This window comes from Eurosta solidaginis, chromosome X (genome assembly GCF_040869045.1).
Source record: "Eurosta solidaginis isolate ZX-2024a chromosome X, ASM4086904v1, whole genome shotgun sequence".
Taxonomy (NCBI): Eukaryota; Metazoa; Arthropoda; class Insecta; order Diptera; family Tephritidae; genus Eurosta; species Eurosta solidaginis.
In genome coordinates this window covers 189,329,577-189,352,772 of record NC_090324.1, presented here as the reverse complement: position 1 = coordinate 189,352,772, position 23,196 = coordinate 189,329,577, and the positions used below count along the sequence as shown (strand labels likewise).

At 36.6% G+C, this 23,196-nt stretch overlaps 1 protein-coding gene across 1 annotated transcript in view; it reads left to right on the top strand.

Annotated features, from left to right (window-relative positions):
• The window catches only part of LOC137235335 (uncharacterized), a 51,291-nt gene extending 28,902 nt beyond the window's left edge, over positions 1-22,389 (top strand). The window contains exons 2-5 of the mRNA XM_067758357.1: positions 14,243-14,438; positions 14,516-14,669; positions 14,740-15,009; positions 22,367-22,389. Coding sequence (XP_067614458.1) covers positions 14,385-14,438; positions 14,516-14,669; positions 14,740-15,009; positions 22,367-22,389 — 501 coding nt within the window. The 5' untranslated portion in view covers positions 14,243-14,384. The remainder of the gene's footprint in view (positions 1-14,242; positions 14,439-14,515; positions 14,670-14,739; positions 15,010-22,366) is intronic.
• The last annotated feature ends 807 nt before the right edge of the window (positions 22,390-23,196 follow it).

Genomic DNA, 23,196 nt, shown 5'->3' with positions numbered 1-23,196 from the left:
TATGTTTACCAAATGACTTCAATATTCAGTTTCAATGCAAATAAATTGAAATATTGGTAAATTTTTGGGATGTGGTGATAGAAGTAGTAGGAAATGAAAAATGGGTCAAAAAGGTTGGTCACTCTACCAACGCGATAAAGTCCGTGAACTGACTGACCATATACTTGTAACCAACGTATGTACATATGTATGTATGTATGTATGCCTACTTGGTTCGGTATATCATATTAGTGCTGCATCAAAATGACGCACACTGGTACCGCAAACCCGCAAAAGGAACAAAATCGGAATCGGTTTTTTGAACCGGGCAGTCCCAAAAAATACTTACACACAGAAAAAATAAAGGCGAACACCTCCTTAAAAATTAAGTGCTCGCATTTACAAACAAAAAAAAAAAAAAGGGACCAAAAAGAAAAAAAATTTTATTTTTTCTTTTTGATTTTTTTGATTTTTTTGCCGTCGGTACTGCTTGCTTTCTGGCTGGGGGGCAGGATTTGTTGTTTTTCAACAACAAACATCACAAACAGTCATTATAAGGGCTCGGTACAAAAACACTCCGGGTCCCGAAATAAAAGAATCCCGACACGACAAAATCCCGAAATGGAAAAAAGTCAACTGTTTCTACCGGCCTAGTCTGCTACTGCCCCAGTGACCTGGTCTTTTTTTTTCAAGGGCAAGCAAATACATATATGTATATATATACTCGCACACCTCAAATTCACCATACCAGCTGTCAGCTAACCCATAAATACACGACAGGGTTGCATGCAATCTCAGAATGGTACGTGCAGATAGAACGCGTCGCGAAGAACGCACCGCCAATCTGCATGTAAGCACCGGCAGTTGGTACATTTTCGAATTTAATTACGATGTTCGATAGTCGTCATGAGCTGTCGCACAAAATTAAATCAATACCGCCGTCAGCCTCTACGGTTCATTTCAAACTCGGTTTATTCATATATTTTAACATAGGTTTGTTAATAAAACACCACGCGTATCACGAAAACAAGTAATTTTGCGCGGGTGGCTTGGAATCACGTCCGCTCCAACCTCCCAAACACCGCAATCTTGCTGGTTTTTGTTGAAACACATAAGCTGCTCGAAATCACAGCTCTAAATACTTTGCAAAAAATGCTATCGTCACTCCACGTCATTTGACTAGTCATCTTACGGTGATGGGTTATATTCGTAATCACATTTGCATGGGCGTGGGTAGGGTTTGTGACCAGGTGTTTTGTAGGGTAATAATATAATACACAACTGACGAAATGCATGCGCTGCAGCGAAAACGCGCATCACCCAACCAACCTCACGGCCACTCGCCCTGGCACATCCATAAAATGCCACAGTCGCCCTGAGAGCGACACGACATGTTATACGCTGGAACGGAGACCTCGGCCTTTTCGTCCAGCCCAGAAAAACCTCAAAAACATCGAGTCTGGAACGGAGACCTCTGCCTCTTCGTCCAACCAACAAAAAAAAACCGCAAATCTGGAATGGAGACCTCGGCCTCTCCATCCGGAACGACAAAAACCAAAGAATAACAAAAAATGGTGCCAATCTGGAACGGACACCTCGGCCTCTTCGTCCAGCCTTACTGGCCATCGACTATACACATATTACATTCTGAATTTCTATATTTAAGAATTATGTATAATTCAATGGCAAGAAATATTCACTTACATCTGTTCATCACCGTTAACTTTTATCATCCTACCTTAGGTGGCATGCTAAGCAAATCGGAAAGGATTCCCGGCCATTTTGCGTCGCAGACGAACTCCTCATTTAGATTAAGTTTAGTGTGTAAGTCTTATAATAATTTTTCTCGTTTCAGCGGAGGTCATTGGCGGAAAACGATGTTGCGTATCGCAAGGGGGGCCGGCATGTTTAGGCAGGATGCCTAACTTTTCCGCATCTGATTGCGACCCCCCCAATGCAACTCTGCAAATCGATACTCGATACTCGAATTAATTTATAACCACCCACACCATCACCCTCATGCATGTGCATGCATGTACATGCACGTGTATGTGTGCTTTTTGTCAGCACTCATGCATATGCATGTCGGGGTTGATGTGTGGGTGCCTTTCCCCTCCAAAACGGAGGATTTTGCGGGCCAACGGTTGTAGCTTGCTATACAACCGGCCTCTTGGATTCTAACAGCCAACGCGTACACATCTGCCGCCAACGATCTCTGCCGTTTATCAAAGGTAATATTATTTCCTGTATATTTAATATCTACCAATAAAAATCACAGCTATTATAACGAGAAATCTCGTCTTCTCTTATTTATTTTCAAACACACCCGTTCTTTGAGATCGACCCGGTGCGCCCACCTCTCGCAAGGATCAGACGCACCCCGGCCGAACAAGGGAGTGGGCCTTAGTTCTATAGGTGAACGACTTTTCGAGATATCGCTATAAAGGTGGACCAGAGGTGACTCTACAATTTGTTTGTACGATATGGGAATCAAATGAAAGGTGTTTATGAGTATTTTAAAAGGAAGTTGGCCTTAATTCTATAGGTGTACGCCTTTTCGAGATATCGCCATAAAGGTGGACCAGTGGTGACTCTACAATTTGTTTGGACGATATGGATATCAAATGAAAGGTGTTAAGGACTATTTTAAAAGGGAGTGGGCCTTAGTTCTATAGGCGGATGTCTTTTCGAGATATCGCCATAAAGGTGGACCAGGGGTAACTGTAGAATGTGTTTGTATGATATGGGTTTCAAATGAAAGGTGTTAATAAATATTTTAAAAAGGAGTGGGCGTTAGTTCTATAGGCTAACGCCCTTTCGAGATATCGCCATAAAGGTGGACCAGGGATGACTCTAGAATGCGTTTATACGATATGGGTATCAAATGAAAGGTGTTAACGATTATTTAAAACGGAGTGGCCCTTAGTTCTATAAGTGTACGCCTTTTCGAGATATCGCCATAAAGGGGGACCAGGGGTGACTCTAGAATGCGTTTGTACGATATGGGTATCAAATGAAATGTGTTAATGAGTATTTTAAAAGGGAGTGGGCCTTAGTTCTATAGGCGGAAACCTTTTCGAGATATCTCCATAAAGGTGGACCAGGGGTAACTCTAGAATGCGTTTGTACGATATGGGTATCAGGGAGCGGGCCTTAGTTCTATAGGTGGACGCCTTTTCCAGATATCGCCTTAAAGGTGGACCAGGGGTGACTCTATAATGTGTTTTGTACGATATGGGTATAAAATTAAAGGTATTAATGGAGGTTTTGAAAGCGAGTGGCCCTTAGTTATATATGTGAAGGCGTCAATATACCAATCCGATCACCATGTTTCATCCCTTTTTTCGTATTTGTTATAGAATTATGGCATTTTTTTCATTTTTCGAAATTTTTGATACCGAAAAAGTGGGCGTGGTCATAATCGGATTTCGCCCATCTTTAGCACCAAGATAAAGTGAGTTCAGATAAGTTCGTGAACTAAGTTTAGTAAAGATATATCAATTTTTGCTCAAGTTATCGTGTTAACGGCCTAGCGGAAGGTCAGACGGTCGACTGTGTATAAAAACTGGGCGGGGCCTTAACCGATTTCGCCCATTTTCACAGAAAACTTATATCGTCATAGAGGCTTTGCCCTTACCAAATTTCATAAGGATTTGTAGATTTTTGTTCGACTTATGAAATTAAAAGTATTCTAGACAAATTAAATGAAAAAGGGCGCAGCCACGCTCATTTTGAAAATTTCTTTTATTGTTATATTTTGATGCACCATATGATTACTGGAGTTGAATGTTGACATAATTTACTTATATACTGTAAAGATATTGAATTTTTTATTAAAATTGGACTTTTAAAATTTTTTTTCTTTAAAAAGTGGGCGTGTTCTTCATCCGATTTTGCAAATTTTTATTAAGCACACATATAGTAATAGGGGTAATGTTCGTGCCAAGTTTCATCAAGATATCTTCAACGACTGCCAAATTAAAGCTTACAAAACTTTGAAATTACCTTCTTTTAAAAGTGGGCGGTGCCACGTCCCTTGTCCAAATTTTTACTAATTTTCGATTCTGCGTCATAAGTTCAACCCACCCACCAAGTTTCGTCGCTTTATCCTACTTTGGTAATGAATTATCTCGCTTTTTCCATTTTTCGAAATTTTCGATATCGAAAAAGTGGGCGTGGTTATATTCCGATATCGTTCATTTTAAATAGCGATCTGAGATGAGTGCTCGGGAAACCACAAAATTTACTCAAGTTATCGCGTTAACGGATGGACGGACGGACGGACATGGCTCAATCAAATTTTTTTTCGATACTGATGATTTTGATATATGGAAGTCTATATCTATCTCGATTCTTTTATACCTGTACAACCAACCGTTATCCAATCAAAGTTAATATACTCTGTGTGCAGAACACGCTGAGTATAAAAATTGTAAAAAAATTATATCTCAAATAATATGTGAACAAAATTCAGAAGGTTCTTGTGCTACTCAAATATTGGATAAAAGAAATGCTGAATGTAAATGTATAAAGGAAAATAATGTACCGATACAAATATTTGAAAAAGGAAATATTTTAGTAACGGGAAAACATATAGTAGAAGGAACTAAAATAGAAGGTATAAAACTCATTCAATTTAACGAAAATATAACAATAGATAATATAATTTACAAAAATCAAGCCAAAATCCTATCTAGAATTATACATGAACGACATGAAGAAAAACTAACTGTATTAGAATTGTTAGAATCGGAATCAATATACAAAAATAATAATATAGAATAATATCTACAATATTTATACCTATTGAACAGCATCCTCTACAATATACATTAATAATTACTATAATAATTATCACTCGTATCGGATTAGTATTCCTAACACTAAAAATAAACAAGATTAGGAACGAAATGGCAATAATAAGAGTAACCGAAGGAATACAAAGAAGTTATGAAGCAGAACTTTTGAGAGTACAAAGATTATGAATCGAGGGCGATATATTTTTAAGGAGGAGGGTAGTTAATAGTGTACACTCACTGTATCCATGATAACGTATCACATTCCATAGAATTTAAGTAGTCAACAGAAATAACAATGAGGCGATAAGTTAATCCTTGATAACGTATCACATTCATTGTTATGAAGTCATCACAAAGAAACCACGCCTAAAGCGATAACTAAAAAAAAAATAAATAAATGTAAGGCGCGATAAACTCCGAAGAGATCTAAGGCCGAGCTTCTCTTCCAATTTGCGTCGTGCTCCTCTTGATTTGCCCTACAAATTGGCCGGACTGGACCTACATGCTTTATGCCGACTCCGACCGGCATCTGCAAGGCAGATGAGTTTTCACTGAGAGCTTTTCATGGCAGAAATACACCCGGAGCGCTTGCCAAACACTGCTGAGGGGCGACCCCGCTTAGAAAAATTTTCTTCTAATTGAAAAACCTTATTTCTAAAATTTTGATGTTGCTTTGCCTGGGGTGTGAACCCAGGGCATACGGCGTGGTAGGCGGAGCACGCTACCATCACACCACGGTGGCCGCGATAAATATAATGTATAAATAGATATATTCTTTAAGAAATCGACAGTCCGGATACATCCGCTGTGTAAAATATAAGTCAATGTACAATTTTGATAAGAATAAAATATATATTTTTTATTAATACATTAAAAGTACATGTTTAACTCGTGGATGAGTCGGTACACATATTAAATAGACCTAAGGTTGGGCTATCAAGCCAACCGCGGGTAGGAAATAGGGGTAATTTCCAATCTAATTACGAAAAAAATAGCGTACCCAAAAGTTCCAACGAAAGTGCTCAATTCTGCACCCAGCCTCAGCAAGAGGTACAAAGGATAAGTAATATAAATGAAAACCATTTTTTAGAATAAATTCTGATTTGCCTTATATTGTTAAATCAGATAAAAAAGGGGCAAATATTTAGAATATTAATAAATACGGGGCAACAAGTTCTTACATACGGGCGGGAATATACAACAACATAAATTTTTTAGCTATCAAGAACAAGGTAAGGACCATCATAAAGTATTTCCATGGTTTCAACTTATTTGGGATTCAGGAACGATTTTATGAGATTGATAATTTAGAGAGCGATCTGTTAACTAGAGTCAGTTTCTTAAATATAATCGGAGCCAAGATTGATATCCCGGGTCGAATGTTGATTTATGGAGATGATCAAAAAGAAAGAATACATTTTCTAAATGATTTAAACAATTTAAACCACTCAAGAGAAAATATTAAAAATAAAAATATTACGAAAGAATTTAAAAATAAAAATATTAGGAAAGAATTTAAAAATAATTTAAGGCAAATACCGGGAAATTAGAGCAGAATGAAAATAAAAATACTTCTGAGAGTGAAAATGTTATAAATAATATTGTAACGAATATTAGCAACACTAAGGGGTACTGTCATCTCTAAGCCGATGCTAAGCAGTGACGTCAATGCACATCAATAATTCAATCATTATGTCTACACATATGTACGTACACGCAGCGGAGAAGCAACGCACAAACACATGTAGATATCTTATCTGAGATATGCAATTATAATTGTGGAAGTGTCGCTCACAAACACACGCGCATATGAGAGCTTTACACGTACATCTGTAGTTATAATTATAACAGATAACCAACTAGTAGATTCTAGAACAGAAGCGCCTAGAAGATGCAGCGAGGAAATCAAAGAGTATAAAAGGCAACAAAAGTAGAGGCGCTAGAATCAGTTTCGATTAAGCACGCTATCTGTCGAGAAATAGAAGTGTTATTTTGAAAGTACTTGAATGAAGGCCATTTTGCATTACTGAGAAGTGGAGTTATTTATCCAACAGTTAGCGATAAGAACGTTAGCAGAGAATTTGAAATAAGTGGAATTGCGGTAAATTCGTTACAATATATTAACTGAAGGCTCTTGTCAGTTTGCAAAGGTCAAAGGAACGAGATCTAGTGAGGAGAAAGAAATAATAAAAGATTTGCAAGATGAAGCAAGTAATACAATTTTAGCAGTACATGGGGATATTGACTTGGATTTGCCTTTTCGTACGGATGGTAAAGCAGAGATACGAACGTCTGAGGAAAGACCAAATTGGTCTAGACAATATCTTTATCCAATGTCGGTAAATAATTTTGTCAATGACGAAATTCAAAATTTTTTACGAAAGGGAATAATTAGGGAAAGTAAAAGCCCACACAACTCTCTAGTGTGGGTAGTTCCAAAGAAAGGGATAAATGACGATGGAAGTCCGAAGTTACGATTGGTAATTGATTTCAAAAAAATCAATGAGAAAACAATATCGGATAGATACCCGATGCCAAACCTAGAAATTATACTTACAAATTTGGGAAACTCAAAATACTTTTCCACAATTGATTTGGAGTCTGGATTTTACCAGATATTAATGAAAGAAAGTGATATAGAGAAGACGGCATTCTTAGTGAATAATGGGAAGTACGAGTTTTTACGAATGCCGTTTGGATTGAGGAATGCGCCGAGTATTTTTCAGCGAGTCATGGACAATGTGTTAAGCAGGGTTGAGTCATTTTGAAATGAAACAAATCAAAATAAAAAATAAAAAATTATTCATCATTTTAAATTTTCTAATTGATGAATAAAAAGTTATTTTTTATTCAAGAATTTCTTGAATAATGAATAACATTTTCTCGTTATTCAAAATATTCTGATTGATGATAACCGCTCATTCTTATTTTTGCAAAATTTGAATAAAGAGTTGAGTTATTATTCCTTATTTACAAAATATGGAATAACAATAAAATTTTAGTTTTTATTCAGTTATCCAAAAATAAAAAAATAAACCATCGAGATGCCCTGAAAATAACCTGCGTAACCAGTTCGTGTGTAGTTCTGAAGCTTCTTAGGGTAATATTTAGATGATTTTGGGGAGTATTCGTTGGGTTTTTTTGGAGCGCTTGGGGGGTAATTTCTGGGACACCCTGCGGATCCTCCCGGGGCCTATTGGAGTCCATTCCAGGGGCTCCCTCGCGATCCTTCTAGGGTTTTGGGGTCATTTCGGTATGACTTTTGCGACTCCCTCGAAGTCTTTTGGAGGTCATTTTGGCAAGGTTTAGGGGAGTACCACGGGGTCCTCCCGGGGTCATTCCGTGATCTTTTTGGGACTCCCTCGGGGACATTTGGGGGTCATTCCGGTATAATTTTGGGGACTTCCTCGGGGTCATTTCGGGGTCATTTCGGGATGGTTTCGGGGGCTCCCTCGGGGTGATTTCGGGGTCATTCCGGGATGCTTTTGGGGACTTTCTCGGGGTCATTTCGGGGTCATTCGTAGGTCATTTCGGGATGGTTTTGGGGACTCTCTCGGGGTCATTTCGGGATGGGTTTGGGGACTGCCTGGGGGTCATTTCGGGGTCATTCCGGGATGGTTTTGGGGACTCCCACGGGGTCATTTCGGGGTCATTCGTAGGTCATTCCGGGATGGTTTTGGGGACTCCCTCGGGGTCATTTCGGGGTCATTCCGGGATGGTTTTGGGGACTCCCTCGGGGTCATTCCGGGATGGTTTTGGGACTCCCTCGGGGTCATTTCGGGGTCATTCCGGGATGGTTTTGGGGACTCCCTCGGGGTCATTTCGGGGTCATTCCGGGATGGTTTTGGGGACTCCCTCGGGGTCATTACGGGGTCATTCCGGGATGGTTTTGGGGGCTCCCTCGGGATCATTTCGGGGTCGTTCGTAGGTCAATTCGGGACGGTTTTGGGGACTCCCTCGGGGTCAATCCGGGATGGTTTTGGGGACTCCCTCGCGGTCATTTGGGGGTCATTCCGGGATGATTTTGGGTACTTCCTCGGGGTCATTGCGGGGTCATTTCGGGATGGTTTTGGGGACTCCCTCGTGGTCATTCGTAGGTCATTTCGGGATGGGTTTGGGGACTCCCTCGGGGTCATTTCGGGGACATTCCGGGAGGGTTTTGGGGACTCCCTCGGGGTCAGTTCGGGGTCATTCCGGGATGGTTTTGGGGACTCCCTCGGGGTCATTTCGGGGACATTCCGGGATGGTTTTGGGGACTCCCTCGGGGAATTTCGGGGTAATTCCGGGATGGTTTTGGGGACTCCCTTGGGGTCGTTTCGGGGTCATTCCGGGATGGTTTTGGGGACTCCATCGGGGTCATTTCGTGGTCATTCCGGGATGGTTTTGGGGACTCCCTCGGGGTCATTTCAGGATGGTTTTGGGGACTCCCTCGGGGTCATTTCGGGGTCATTCGTAGGTCATTTCGGGATCGGTTTGGGGACTCCCTCGGGGTCATTTCGGGGTCATTCCGGGATGGTTTTGGGGACTACCTCGGGGTCATTCGGGAGTCCCCAAAACCATCCCGGAATGACCCCGAAATGACCCCGAGGGAGTCCCCAAACCCATCCCGAAATGACCTACGAATGACCCCGAAATGACCCCGAGGGAGTCCCCAAAACCATCCCGAAATGACCTACGAATGACCCCGAGGGAGTCCATAAAACCATCCCGAAATGACCCGAGGGAGTCCCCAAAACCATCCCGAAATGACCTACGAATTACCCCGAAATGACCCCGACGGAGCCCCCAAAACCATCCCGAAATGACCCTGAAATGACCCCGAGGAAGTCCCCAAAATCATCCCGGAATGACCCCCAAATGACCCCGAGGGAGTCCCAAAAAGATCACGGAGTGACCCCGGGAGGACCCCGTGGTACTCCCCTAAACCATGCCAAAATGACCTCCAAAACACTTCGAGGGAGTCGCAAAAGTCATACCGAAATGACCCCAAAACCCTAGAAGGATCGCGAGGGACCCCAATAGGCCCCGGGAGGATCCGCAGGGTGTCCCAGAAATTACCCCCAAGCGCCCCAAAAAAACCCAACGAATACTCCCCAAAATCATCTAAATATTACCCTAAGAAGCTTCAGAACTACACACGAACTGGTTACGCATATGGGTATATTTTCAGGGCATCTCGATGGTTTATTTTTTTATTTTTGGATAACTGAATAAAAACTAAAATTTTATTGTTATTCCATATTTTGTAAATAAGGAATAATAACTGAACTCTTTATTCAAATTTTGCATAAATAAGAATGAGCGGTTATCATCAATCAGAATATTTTGAATAACGAGAAAATGTTATTCATTATTCACGAAATGCTTGAATAAAAAATAACATGTTATTCATCACTCAAGTTTTCTTGAATAATGAATAAAAATTTATTTTTTATTTTTTCATCAATGGTAATTCAAATTTGTTGATAACGCCCATCCCTGGTGTTAAGGGAATATATGGGGAAGTTTTGTCATTTTTATGTTGACGATGTCATAATTTTTTTCAAAAAGTATGGAGGAACATAAAAGACATTTGAGTTTGGAAATATTAAGGGGGGCAAATATGAAAATATCGTCTGAAAAATTAAAATTGTATAGAATTTTTAGAAGTAGAACTTTTAGGATATGTGGTAGCCAAGAATATTAGACCCAAAAAATGTCGAAGCCATACAGAATTACCAAATCCAGGCACATTACGTCAATTGCGAGGATTTTTCGGATTAACGGGATATTATAGGAAATTTATAGAAAATTATGCGGTTGTATCGAAACCGTTGACTAAGTTTTTGCAAGGGGAAAATGGAAGGATTTCTCAATATTTATCAAAAAAGAAGGTGATTAATCTGGATCAGGAGGGAATAGCTGCTTGTGAAAGATTGAAGAATTTATTTTCTCAGCAGGTGCAATTAACGCAACCTGATTATAATAAAAAGTTTGTTTTGACTACAGATGCGTCAAATGTAGCTTTGGGTGCTGTGTTATCACAGGAAGGAAAGCCCATTATATTTATTTCAAAAACATTGAATTCCACGGAGATGAATTATGCAACCAATGAAAAGGAATTATATGCCATAGTCTGGGCATTGAAAACTCTGAGGAATTATCTTTACGGTGTGAGTGATTTAGAAATTCACACTGACCATCAACCTTTGTCATTTGCGGTTTCTAAGGAAACCCGAATATTAAAATTAAAAGATGGAGATCTTTTATTGAGGAATTTTCAACAAAAATAATTTGTAAACCAGGGGCAACAAATGTCGTTGCTGACGCATTATCAAGACAGATACTGAATAATTTAACAAGTTTTGAAGAATCGGATAATTCAAGTGATTCGGTAACAAATACTCAATATTCTGCGGAAAGCAGTGATGAATATCAGATTCATGAAACAAAAAAGCCATTAAACCACTTTAAACAGCAAATATTGATAAATATTGGAGCAAGAATAACCGTCTTGGAGACGATTTTTAATTTTAATAGCAAACAATTTTTCATTGAGTATGACATACCACAAAATATAGTTAGTGTTTTGAAGGAATATATGAATCCAAAGGTAGTTACTGCAATATACTGCACACCTGAAGTGCTTTATGAGATAAAGAATGTGTTAAGAGAAGCATTTCCAACAGTGAAATTTTTATATACTAAATTATTCGCTAATGATGTCACTAATAGGGAAAATCAGGGAGCAATTATTGAATAAACCCATAATAGAGCACACCGAAATTATAGGGAGAACTTAGCTCAGATCAGGCAGGTATATTATTGGCCATTAAAGGTAAGACAATTTAAGCAATATGCAAAAAATTGCAACATATGCAATAATAATAAATACGAAAGGCATCCGAAATTGATTCCTATAGGTGAAGCACCTATACCAGAAAAAGAAGGAGAACAGCTCCATATAGACAACTTTTTCGCCCAGAAATTAAAATTTATAATTTTTATTGGATTCTTATTCGAAGTATCTAGTTATTAAATATATTGAGGATAAACTAAATTTAGAAGATACAATTTTAGAACTTTTACAAACATTTCCAGATGTTAAAAGTATAGTTATAGATAACGAACCAGGTTTTAGTACGATACAGTTTAAGTCTTTAATGGAAAGATTCAACATACAGATTTACTACTGTGCACCACGTCATAGTACTAGCAACGGACAAATAGAAAGGGTTCATTCCACACTAATAGAAATATCTCGATGTTTAAAGCAGGAACATAGTTTAATAAGTGATTATGAGTTAATTATGAGGGCGGCTCAGCAGTATAATAGGACAATACATTCGGTAACAGGTAGCAGCCTTTTAATATTAATTTAATAGGGAAGCACATGGAAATATGAGGGATATATTAAAAAATGCTCAGAAAAAAATGTTGGAGCATAATAACAAAAAGCGGGTTCAAAAAAATAATCATAAAAGTGAGATTATATATGAAAAGTTATATGGGGAAATAAATAAATTAAAGCCCAAATATAAGAAACAAGTCGTAGTAGAAGATTTAGGGAATAAGGTTAAAATACAAAGCAGAAACAGAAAAATTTATAAGGACAATATTAAGGTTTAATTTTGTTGTATTATAGGAATGATGGGAAAACTTATACAAATTTCAATAATAATGTTATATATCACCATAATCACATCAGACATAATTGATTATACAAGAGAATACTATAAACTAGTAGAAGAGGAAGATGCAGCAATTTTTGAAAGTTATGGGTCAATATACCATTTAACAAATCTGTCATTGTTTGAAAGCATTATAGAAAACTATAATACCAACGAGGAAATAATATTACTTGATGACTCAAGTATTGATTGAATGAATGATGAAAAGTAAAAAATGTATGTAAATAGTTTAAGGCAATAGCCGTAGCACAGAAAGATGGAAAATTGTGAATTGAAAATGAAATAATAAAGTGTGAAAATAAATTTTATTCTGTAAAATTTTATAAAGAAGAATTAAATAACGCATTTTTATGATAAAAGGAAATAATAATTGTTTGTCAGATATGTTGAATAATAGACATGCAAATTTACAAAAATAAATGAAAAAAATAAGTCTATAAAAATTGTAAAAGATGGTGCTATAATTGCATCAGGCACACATACGGTCAATAATCACACATTAGATGGAGCTTATTTGATAACCTTTCAGGACAATGTACCAATTGGTAATAAAAAATATGAAAATCCAGCAGGAAAAATCTTAAACTATTTAAAAGAAGGAAAATTTAAACCATTTTTTGTAAAAGAATACATTGAAACAAAAAATATTGATTTGAAATTGGACAATTTTAATATACTTACTCCAATGAAATTGCAAATATAAAGAAATCCCATTTGGTGGTCATTTACAGCTTTGGAATTAATAACAATAACAGCATATTTTGTTTATAAATTGATTATTTATCTTAATTTTCAGATTCAATTAAAAAAATCAAAAGACCAAGAAAAAATATTATTTAAATTGTCAAATCAAGTCATCCACTTAACAGCTTTATATTCGAAGACGGGACGCTTCGATTTAGAGTTGGGGGAGTTAACGCCACCACTCACACAGGGCACTTAGGCATAATATAAACAAAAACGGTATCAAAACGATATCAGGCAAATGTGCCAACGCCACCACTCCATAATATAAACAAAAACATCCGCTTTCCATAGAATTAAGAACTTAGAGTAAACTAAGGTAATATTGAATTCCCAGAATGTAAGCTTGGATATAGTAACTAGCCTTACGATAATTTTTGTATATAAAATGATGAATTAAAGAAATTGAGTTCAGTTCAGTTCTGTGCGGTAACGCAATCCGAATAGTTCTCATTATTACTTGAAGCCAAGGGCTTAATAATTTTCTTTTAAAAACTTATCGCGGCCGGGCCAAAACTTAAGTTACACACATGCATACAAGGCAGCAGAAAGATACTCACAAACGCATGTCATCATCACCCGAAGTAGTATTCACATATACACACGCATATGGCTACAAACTACAAATATATATGTATATGGCTGGTAACCAAGCATGAAGTTCACGAAATTACTAAATCTTACACTGAAACAAAAATCGTACGCTATATTAATAAAAATGATTTATTGATTGATTGTACATAGTCACAATTAACATTTTATTGTCTGTATTAAATATTTATTAAATATCTGTAAATGCATTTATTATTTTTAATAAACGGTTATTAAAAAAGTTTATTAAACATTTATGTGACGTATTCTCTAACTGTCTGTCGGTTGAAATACGTTTTAATAAACAATTTATTGTCAGAATTAAATATTTATTTAATACAATAAAAAGTGAAATTAATGTGACAAATTAAATAAAATAGTTTAAAGTTAAATTAAAATTGAAGCAATAATTTTAATTATAATAATAGTTCATGTGCTTTTCTTTTTCGGCATTTTAAGACTTTTCATGGCTTAAAGCATTTTAACGAAATTCGTTGTGTCCAGCCATCATGCGGGCACTCTATCTGCCGAAGAATTTGAGAGATATTGGAAGGCATGCAGCAAACATAGGCTGTGCAATGTTAAAACTGCAGCAACAACGATGGAGGTGTTTGAAAGTTGGCCGGAATACAAATTGCCATCCGGATATAGACATGTAAGTGTTTTTATTATATTATTTCCTTGTCATTGAATGGATACTTTACTAATAATTTATTTGATTTTATATTATAGATTGAGATAGACTTTACAGTCCTTTTTCCGGCAGCGTCCTCGATTTTAAATACTTGGGACCAACAAAAGTTGTATACCGTATTGATATCAGAGGGCCATTTAAATAACAAGACTATCAAAGATATGCTGAGCGACATTGAAAACTTGAATAAAAGTAAAAAAATATGAAAAAACAAAAAAATCTGCACCTTATTAATTTTTTTTATTTTCTCTTTTATTTTCAGCTAGCCAAGAGGCCTGCCTACTCTGGGCGCTGCACGGTTGCCTTGTGCCGTGGCAAAAAATTATTAGAAAAGGCGTAGACGGCAAAAAACAAGTAACGCGATTTACAATAAAAGATTCGCAAAATGCGTTTGTTATGATATGTCCATCAATCGAGGCTCTTGAAGAGTCCATCAGAGTTTTAACTGAAGAAAAAACCCTTATTCAGCCCTTCATTATCATTATCGGCAAGGATATAAAGAATGTGAATGAGATATTTTTCTATTTCGACGGTATAAAATTTCCTTTTAAAAGTGTATGTTTTAAAATATTTCATGTTTTTAATTTGGAATACCCAACATCATGCCAAACATTTTGGACCTTCATAGAAATGTGTTATTTTGAAATGCCTGTAAAGTCAAATTTTCCGAAAGTAAACATTTTATGTAATGCAATTAAAATAAATAAATAATGTAATAAAAATAAATACAAATAATAACATAGTCGAAAACGCAGTCTTTTTGTTTATATTCTACATAAAATATTAATAATAATTAATAAAAAAATTATTGAATTAAATAAAATATTAATAGGCGTAGCGAACTTTTTATTAAAAATTTATTAAATATAATAACAATAATTAATTAAATTCAATGACATATTAATAGGTGTAGCGAACTTTTTATTAAAAATGTATTAAATTTAATAAAAAAATTAATTAAATTCAATGACATATTAATAGGTGTAGCGAACCTTTTATTAAACATTTATTAAATTTAATAAAAAAATTAGTTAAATTCAATAAAATATTAATAGGTGTAGCGAACTTTTTATTGAATCTGTGTGAAAAATTAATTAGTTAATTTATTAAAATTAATAAATTGTACGTCCTGCCAATAAATAGGTAATAGAATTCAAAAAATAAATTTAATAAATAATTTTATTAAATTTAATCATCGATGTGTATTGTGAAAATTAAATAATTTATTAGCTCATTTTTAATAAAATTTTAATTGTGGCAATATACTTTTTTATTGATATTACGTACCTTTTTGGTTCAGTGTAGGAGAAATGGGTGAGCGAGTAAACCGAGAGTATAAAAGCAGCGCAAGCTGAGGCATGACTAAGCAGTGTGATTTAAACACACAATTAGTTGTGAAGTAAGAGTTATTGTGAAGTACTCTCGAAGTAGTCCAATGAAGACCATTTTGAATTATTAGCAGAAAGTTTGGAATAAGCGGAATTTCACTAAATTCGTTACAGTATTATCTGCTTTCATAACAGGGTTTAAAGTTATTTTTTGAAAATTTTCCTTAAAAGTTAATGGTAATTTTACCAAATAAAAGATCATCATATCCTTACTAACTATGTTGATATTTGCTATTTCTAATGCCTCTTCCGCATTTTTGAACGGAATTTGCTCATCTTCTAATTTTTCTAATGCAATTTTTCATTGCATTGTATGGCGTATTTTATATTAATTAATTCTTCTTTTATCAATTTTATCCTAGTTTGTAAATTAATATTAGTTTCATTTTCTACATATGCATCTTTTCTAATATTGTTCATAAGATTGTTAACAATATCTGTAATATTATTATTTTCTCGTTAAAAATTCGTTTACAATTACTTGGTTATTATTATTAGTGATCCGGGCTTCCGGCGATAAATTTCCATGCCGTCCCTAGAATATCTAATGATCTTTTCTGCTTATTTTGTATAGGTTTAATAGTGTCTAAAATCTGAAGGGATTGGGTTAGTTCATGCTTTAGGCTGGGATACAGGATAATATTTTTGGGTTTGTCTGAGGAAATGAATTTGTATATTGCCGTCAAAAATTGTTCGTATTTGCTTAGGTCATTACGTGTATAAGCCTAAAGGCACCGTTCTGTATTTTAGCGGGCCCGTCATTTATTGTCACTAGTTGAGCATTTGAGTAGACGTAGATGTCTATTGTAGCCGTTATGGGGTAGATCGCAAGGAGTCTGAAAATGGAGATATCAATTTTAATTTTTATACTCAGTTGAGCAGAGCTCACAGAGTATATTAAGTTTGATTGGATAACGGTTGGTTGTACATATATAAAGGAATCGAGATAGATATAGACTTCCATATATCAAAATAATCAGGATCGAAAAAAAATTTGATTGAGACATGTCCGTCCGTCCGTCCGTCCGTCCGCCCGTTAACACGATAACTTGAGTAAATTTTGAGGTATCTTGATGAAATTTGGTATGTAGGTTCCTGAGTACTCATCTCAGATCGCTATTTAAAATGAACGATATCGGACTATAACCACGCCCACTTTTTCGATATCGAAAATTTCGAAAAACCGAAAAAGTGCGATAATTCATTACAAAAGACAGATAAAGCGACGAAACTTGGTAGATGGGTTGACGTTATGACGCAGAATAGAAAATTAGTAAGATTTTGGACAATGGGCGTGGCACCGCCCACTTTTACAAGAAGGTAATTTAAAAGTTTTGCAAGCTGTAATTTGGCAGCCGTTGAAGATATCATGATGAAATTTGGCAGGAACGTTACTACTATTACTCTATATGCGCTGAATAAAAATTAGCAAAATTGAATGAAGAACACGCCCACTTTTTAAAAAAAAATTTTTTAAATTCAAATTTTAACAAAAAATTTAATATCTTTACTGTATATAAGTAAATTAAGTCAAAATTCAACTCCAGTAATGATATGATGCAACAAAATACAAAAATAAAAGAAAATTTCAAAATGGGCGTGGCTCCGCCCATTTTCATTTAGTTTGTCTAGAATACTTTTATTGCCATAAGTCGAACAAAAATTTGCCAATCCTTCTCAAATTTGGTAGGAGCATAGATCCTATGACGGTAACTGTTCTCTGTGAAAATGGGCGAAATCGGTGGAAGCCACGCCCAGTTTTTATACACAGTCCACCGTCTGTCCTTCCGCTCGGCCGTTAACACAATAACTTGAGCAAAATCCGATATATCTTTACTAAACTTAGGCCACGTACTTACCTGAACTCACTTTTTCTTGGTATAAAAAATGGGCGAAATCTGACCATAACCACGCCCACTTTATCGATATCGAAAATTACGAAAAATGAAAAAAATGCCATAATTCTATACCAAATACGAAAAAAGGGATGAAACATGGTAACTGGATTGGTTTATTGACGCAAAATATAACTTTGGAAAAAACTTTGTAAAATGGGTGTGACACCTACCATATTAAGTAGAAGAAAATGAAAAAGTTCTACAAGGCGAAATCAACAGCCCTTGGAATCTTGGCAGGAATACTGTTAGTGGTATTGCATATGTAAATAAATTAGCAGTACCCGACAGATGATTTTCTGGATCACCTGGTCCACATTTTGGTCGATATCGCGAGAACGCCTTCACATATACATCTAAGGGCCACTCGCTTTTAAAACCCTCATTAATACCTTTAATTTGATACCCATATCGTACAAACATCCTAGAGTCACCCCTGGCCCACCCTAATGGCGATATCGCGAAAAGGCGTCCACCTGTAGACCTAATGCCCACTCCCTCTTAAAATGCTCAGTAACACCTTTCGTTTGATACCCATATCGTACAAACATTCTAGAGTCACCCTGGCCCACCCTAATGGCGATATCTCGAAAAGGCGTCCACCTATAGACCTAATGCCCACTCCCTCTTAAAATGCTCAGTAACACCTTTCGTTTGATACCCATATCGTACAAACATTCTAGAGTCACCCCTGGCCCACCCTAATGGCGATATCTCGAAAAGGCGTCCACCTATAGAACTAAGGATTACTCCCTTTTAAAATACTCATTACCACCTTTCATTTGATACCCATATCGTACAAACACATTCTAGAGTCACCCTGGCCCACCCTAATGGCGATATCTCGAAAAGGCGTCCACCTATAGACCTAATGCCCACTGCCTCTTAAAATGCTCAGTAACACCTTTCGTTTGATACCCATATCGTACAAACATTCTAGAGTCACCCTTGGTCCACCTTTATGGCGATATCTCGAAAAGGCGTCCACCTATAGAACTAAGGATTACTCCCTTTTAAAATACTCCTTACCACCTTTCATTTGATACCCATATCGTACAAACACATTATAGAGTCACCCCTGGCCCACCCTAATGGCGATATCTCGAAAAGGCGTCCACCTATAGACCTAATGCCCACTCCCTCTTAAAATGCTCAGTAACACCTTTCGTTTGATACCCATATCGTACAAACATTCTAGAGTCACCCCTGGCCCACCCTAATGGCGATATCTAGAAAAGGCGTCCACCTATAGACCTAATGCCCACTCCCTCTTAAAATGCTCAGTAACACCTTTCGTTTGATGCACATATCGTACAAACACATTCTAGAGTCACCCCTGGCCCACCCTAATGACGATATCTCGAAAAGGCGTCCACCTATAGACCTCATGCCCACTCCCTCTTAAAATGCTCAGTAACACCTTTCGTTTGATACCCATACCGTACAAACATTCTAGAGTCACCCCTGGCCCACCCTAATGGGGACATCCCGAAAAGGCGTCCACCGATAGACCTAAGGCCCACTCCCTCTTAAAATGCTCAGTAACACCTTTCATTTGATACCCATATCGTACAAACAAATTCTAGAGTCAGCCCTGGTCCACCTTTATGGCGATATCCCTAAATGGCGTTCATCCATAGAACTATGGCCTACTCTCTCTTAAAATACTCTTTAATACCTTTCATTTGATACACATGTTATACAACCACATTCCAGGGTTACCCCAGATTGATTTTCCTTATTTTGTCTCCATAGCTCTCAACTGAGTATGTTATGTTCGGTTACACCCGAACTTAGCCTTCCTTACTTGTTAATATTGTTTTTGTGAACTATTTTCCCAGATTCTGTCAAAACTTTTGAATTTCTATCTTCTTTAACTATTTCTTTTTTAAATTTTGGTGAAATTTTTGTACCTAGTCTCTTACTAATTCTGACATAAATGGTTTCGCCTGGATGATAGATTTTTATGGGGTGACGGTTTTATTATGAAATGTAAGGTTTTTTTTCTGTTTGGTTTTATGTTTCGAGATATTTTCTTCCCTTTCCCTTTCAAATTGGCGTGGGTCTGTAGAGACTCTTCTTCCGAAAAATACTTCTATTGGTTTCTTTTTCGTCGTTGAGTGTACGGTATGGTTATATTCATATACGGAGTTGTCAAGAAGCATGGCGAAGGAAGTGAAGGTGCGCTCTGCTTTTAGACAACGCATTATTTCCGTGAGTGTCGAGTGAAATGTTCCACTTGACCGTTAACGGAACTTGCATAAGGCGGTGTTTTAAAAATGTTTTTATTTAAGGTATCTTTCAATAAAAATCTAATGGAAGCTAAGTTCAGAGAGATTTCATTATCTGTTACTACCGATTCTGGTACGCCAATTCGAAAAAGTAGTTCACGGAGGGGTTCTTTAACATGTTCTATCGCTCTTCATCTAAGTATTTTGGCTTGTGCGTATTTTGAAAATGTATATATCGCCGTTAATACTATATTACGATCATATATATATCAATGTGTAAAATTTGTCCTGGGAATTGGGGTATGGGAGTTTCTCCTAATTTTGGTTTACTAGGGTGTCTATCGTATTTATTTTCCTTACAAGTTGAACACTGTTATTTTTTTATTTTTGTTGTCATGGATGGAAAGCAGAAATTTTCAAGAATTTGAGTTTTATTCTCTCGGCAATTTCTATGTGCTCTTTTGTGTGTTTTGATAATAATTTCGTCCTGTTTCTGTTCGTCTGTGACGTCTTGAACTTGCATTTGAGTAAATCGAATTTTATAGTTACTAAAGTTTGTTTGACAAATTTCTTGGATTTTTCCCATAATTCTTTCATCGGTTTTGATGCATTTTACCACGGAAGGATTAAGTTATCTCTTTAGGCGGTTTAATAAAATTTCTTAGTTATATTCTGGTTCCTCTATAATATGTCTAGGGTAAGTCGGGAATACTATCTTGAATTGGTGCGTTGAAGTTGCTGCAATCTTTAGAAATATCAGCTTTTTAAAAACGTTTATCGGAGTTTCTACGTGAGGGATCAGGTTATCGGAAGAACTTTCGTCGCTCTGTTGTGTTGAGGATAGGGAATTTATTGGTTCAGGTGGCAATCTTGAAAGTGCATCGGCTACGATGTTGGTTGTGCCAGGTTTAAAGTGGAGCTCAAGATTATATTCTTGCAAAGCGGCTTTCCAGCGTTTCAGTTTTGAATTATTGTTTTTGTTACTAAGAGCCTGGGGAAGCCGTTGGTGGTCAGTAAATATTTTGACTTTGGTGGAGCTGTAGAGGTAATTTCTAAAATTGTTCAGAGCCCATATTATGGCTAAAAATTCTTTTTCGTTAGTAGCGTACGCCTCTTCTGTTTTATGGAGATTACGCGAAATGAAGGCGATGGGCTTTTTGTCTTGGGAAAGGACTGCACCGATTGCATAATTTGAAGTATGGGTTGTTATGTGGAATTCTTTGGAAAAGTCAGGGTATGAAAGTATGACATCATCGAACACAAGAGATTTTTTTAATTTCATAAAGGCGTCTTTTGCCTCGTCGTTCAAATCAATGTCTATTTTAGCAAATTTGTTTTTGGATATACGTCCCTCTTCCCCTCTTAAGAATAATGTTAGGGGTTTTGCTAACAGAGCGTACTCCTTTATGAAGCGGCGGTAATAGCCTGAAAGGCCTAAAAATGATCGAAGTTGTTTGATGTTTCGGAGTTAAGGTATTTTCGCTACTGCTTCTATTTTTGCAGGATTTTTTGTGAAACCTCTCGAGGAAATAATAAATCCTAAGAACTCTACAGAGTCCCTGAAAAAATGGCATTTATCCAACTGAATTTTCATGTTGGCGTCTTCAATGGTTTTGAAAATCTGCTGCAAGTGAAGAGCGTGATCCTCTTCAGAGTTACTGAATACGACTATATCGTCAATATAGACGTAGCATATTTTGCCAATGTGATGACGGAGGACGTCATCTAGGGCTCGCTGGAATACCGAAGGGGCATTTTTGAGTCCGAATGGTAGTATCGTGGACTCGTATTTACTATTATTTATTGAGAAAGTGGTTTTCTCGATATCCGACTCCTTTAGAGGGATTTGATGAACTCCACTCTTTAAGTCCAATACGGAAAATATTTATTTTTCCCAAGTTGGGAGAGTACATCGTTTATTTGGGGCATTGGATAGCGGTCTGCTAGAGTGATCGCATTAAGTTTACGATAATCAATAACTATTCTATATTGTTTATTACCATATGAGTCAGGTTTTTTTTGCTACGACCCAAACGGGTGAGTTGTAAAGAGATCTTGATGGTCGAATGATGCCGTCATCTAGCATTTTACTGATTTGAGATTCTACTTCGCTTTTTAGCGACATTGCGTAGGGGTAATATCTGGTGTAGACAGGAGTGTCCTTATTTGTCCTAATTTCTCCTACGACTTTGGTGGCATATGTAGGTTTAGAAAAATTATTATTAATTCATTTCATATCTAATCAGAAATCTGAAACAAATATTTTCATGAAATTCTAAAAAAATTAAAAAGTTGTAAGTATTTCATTAGTTGAGATGTTTCTATTCCATTCTTTTTCAATATATAATGCACATTTTTTACATTTCGATTTTAAGTGCACACTGTTTACGAACACTAAAGCTATTTTGAGGTTAGTTATCATTTTAAAGACGGCAATCGATAACGAAAATTCTCAAGAGAGGGAAAATCGTTCATATGTCAATACTTTTTGAGTTTCAATGTATTCAGACATATATTTTAAAGACAAAAATTGAAAAAAAATGCCGCCGAAGCGACAAAACATCGGTCGGAATACACGAAGAAATCAACAGAATAGAGTTGCGAGAAATAACGAAAGTCAGGAACAACATGAACAGCGCAATGAAATGAACAGATTACGAAGAGCACAGTCACGTTCTAATGAAAACGCAGAACAACATGCGGTACGAATTGAAGCTGAACGATTAAGAATAAGAGCTTTGCCAACAACAAATAATCCAGAAGTACGAAATATGAATTAACGAACACTACGACAAATAAATCGTGCCCGTAATTTCTGGACTTTCAACCAATTGGTTTTCGAATACAATGCAGATCTCGATCTCGAATCACATCCAGCCATCAGTATTGGAACCATGAACAAAGTCTTTACGCATTGTAATGCATTGGAGTTTCAAAAATAATCGCCAGGAATGTTTTGTTCTAGCGGGAAGGTTAAATTGCCAGGATTGCTTCCACCACCAGAACCAGTATTAATATTGCTTTCCGGTGAAACACAAAAATAAAACATTTTTTGAACAATAGCCGCAAATACAATACGTGTTTTCAAATGTCACCATTCGGTGCTACGAATATAATCGCAGACAAATACATGCCAGCATTTAAAATACAAATTTATCATCGTGCTGTAATTGTGCTGGCTCTCTATTGCCATCAACAGATGCAG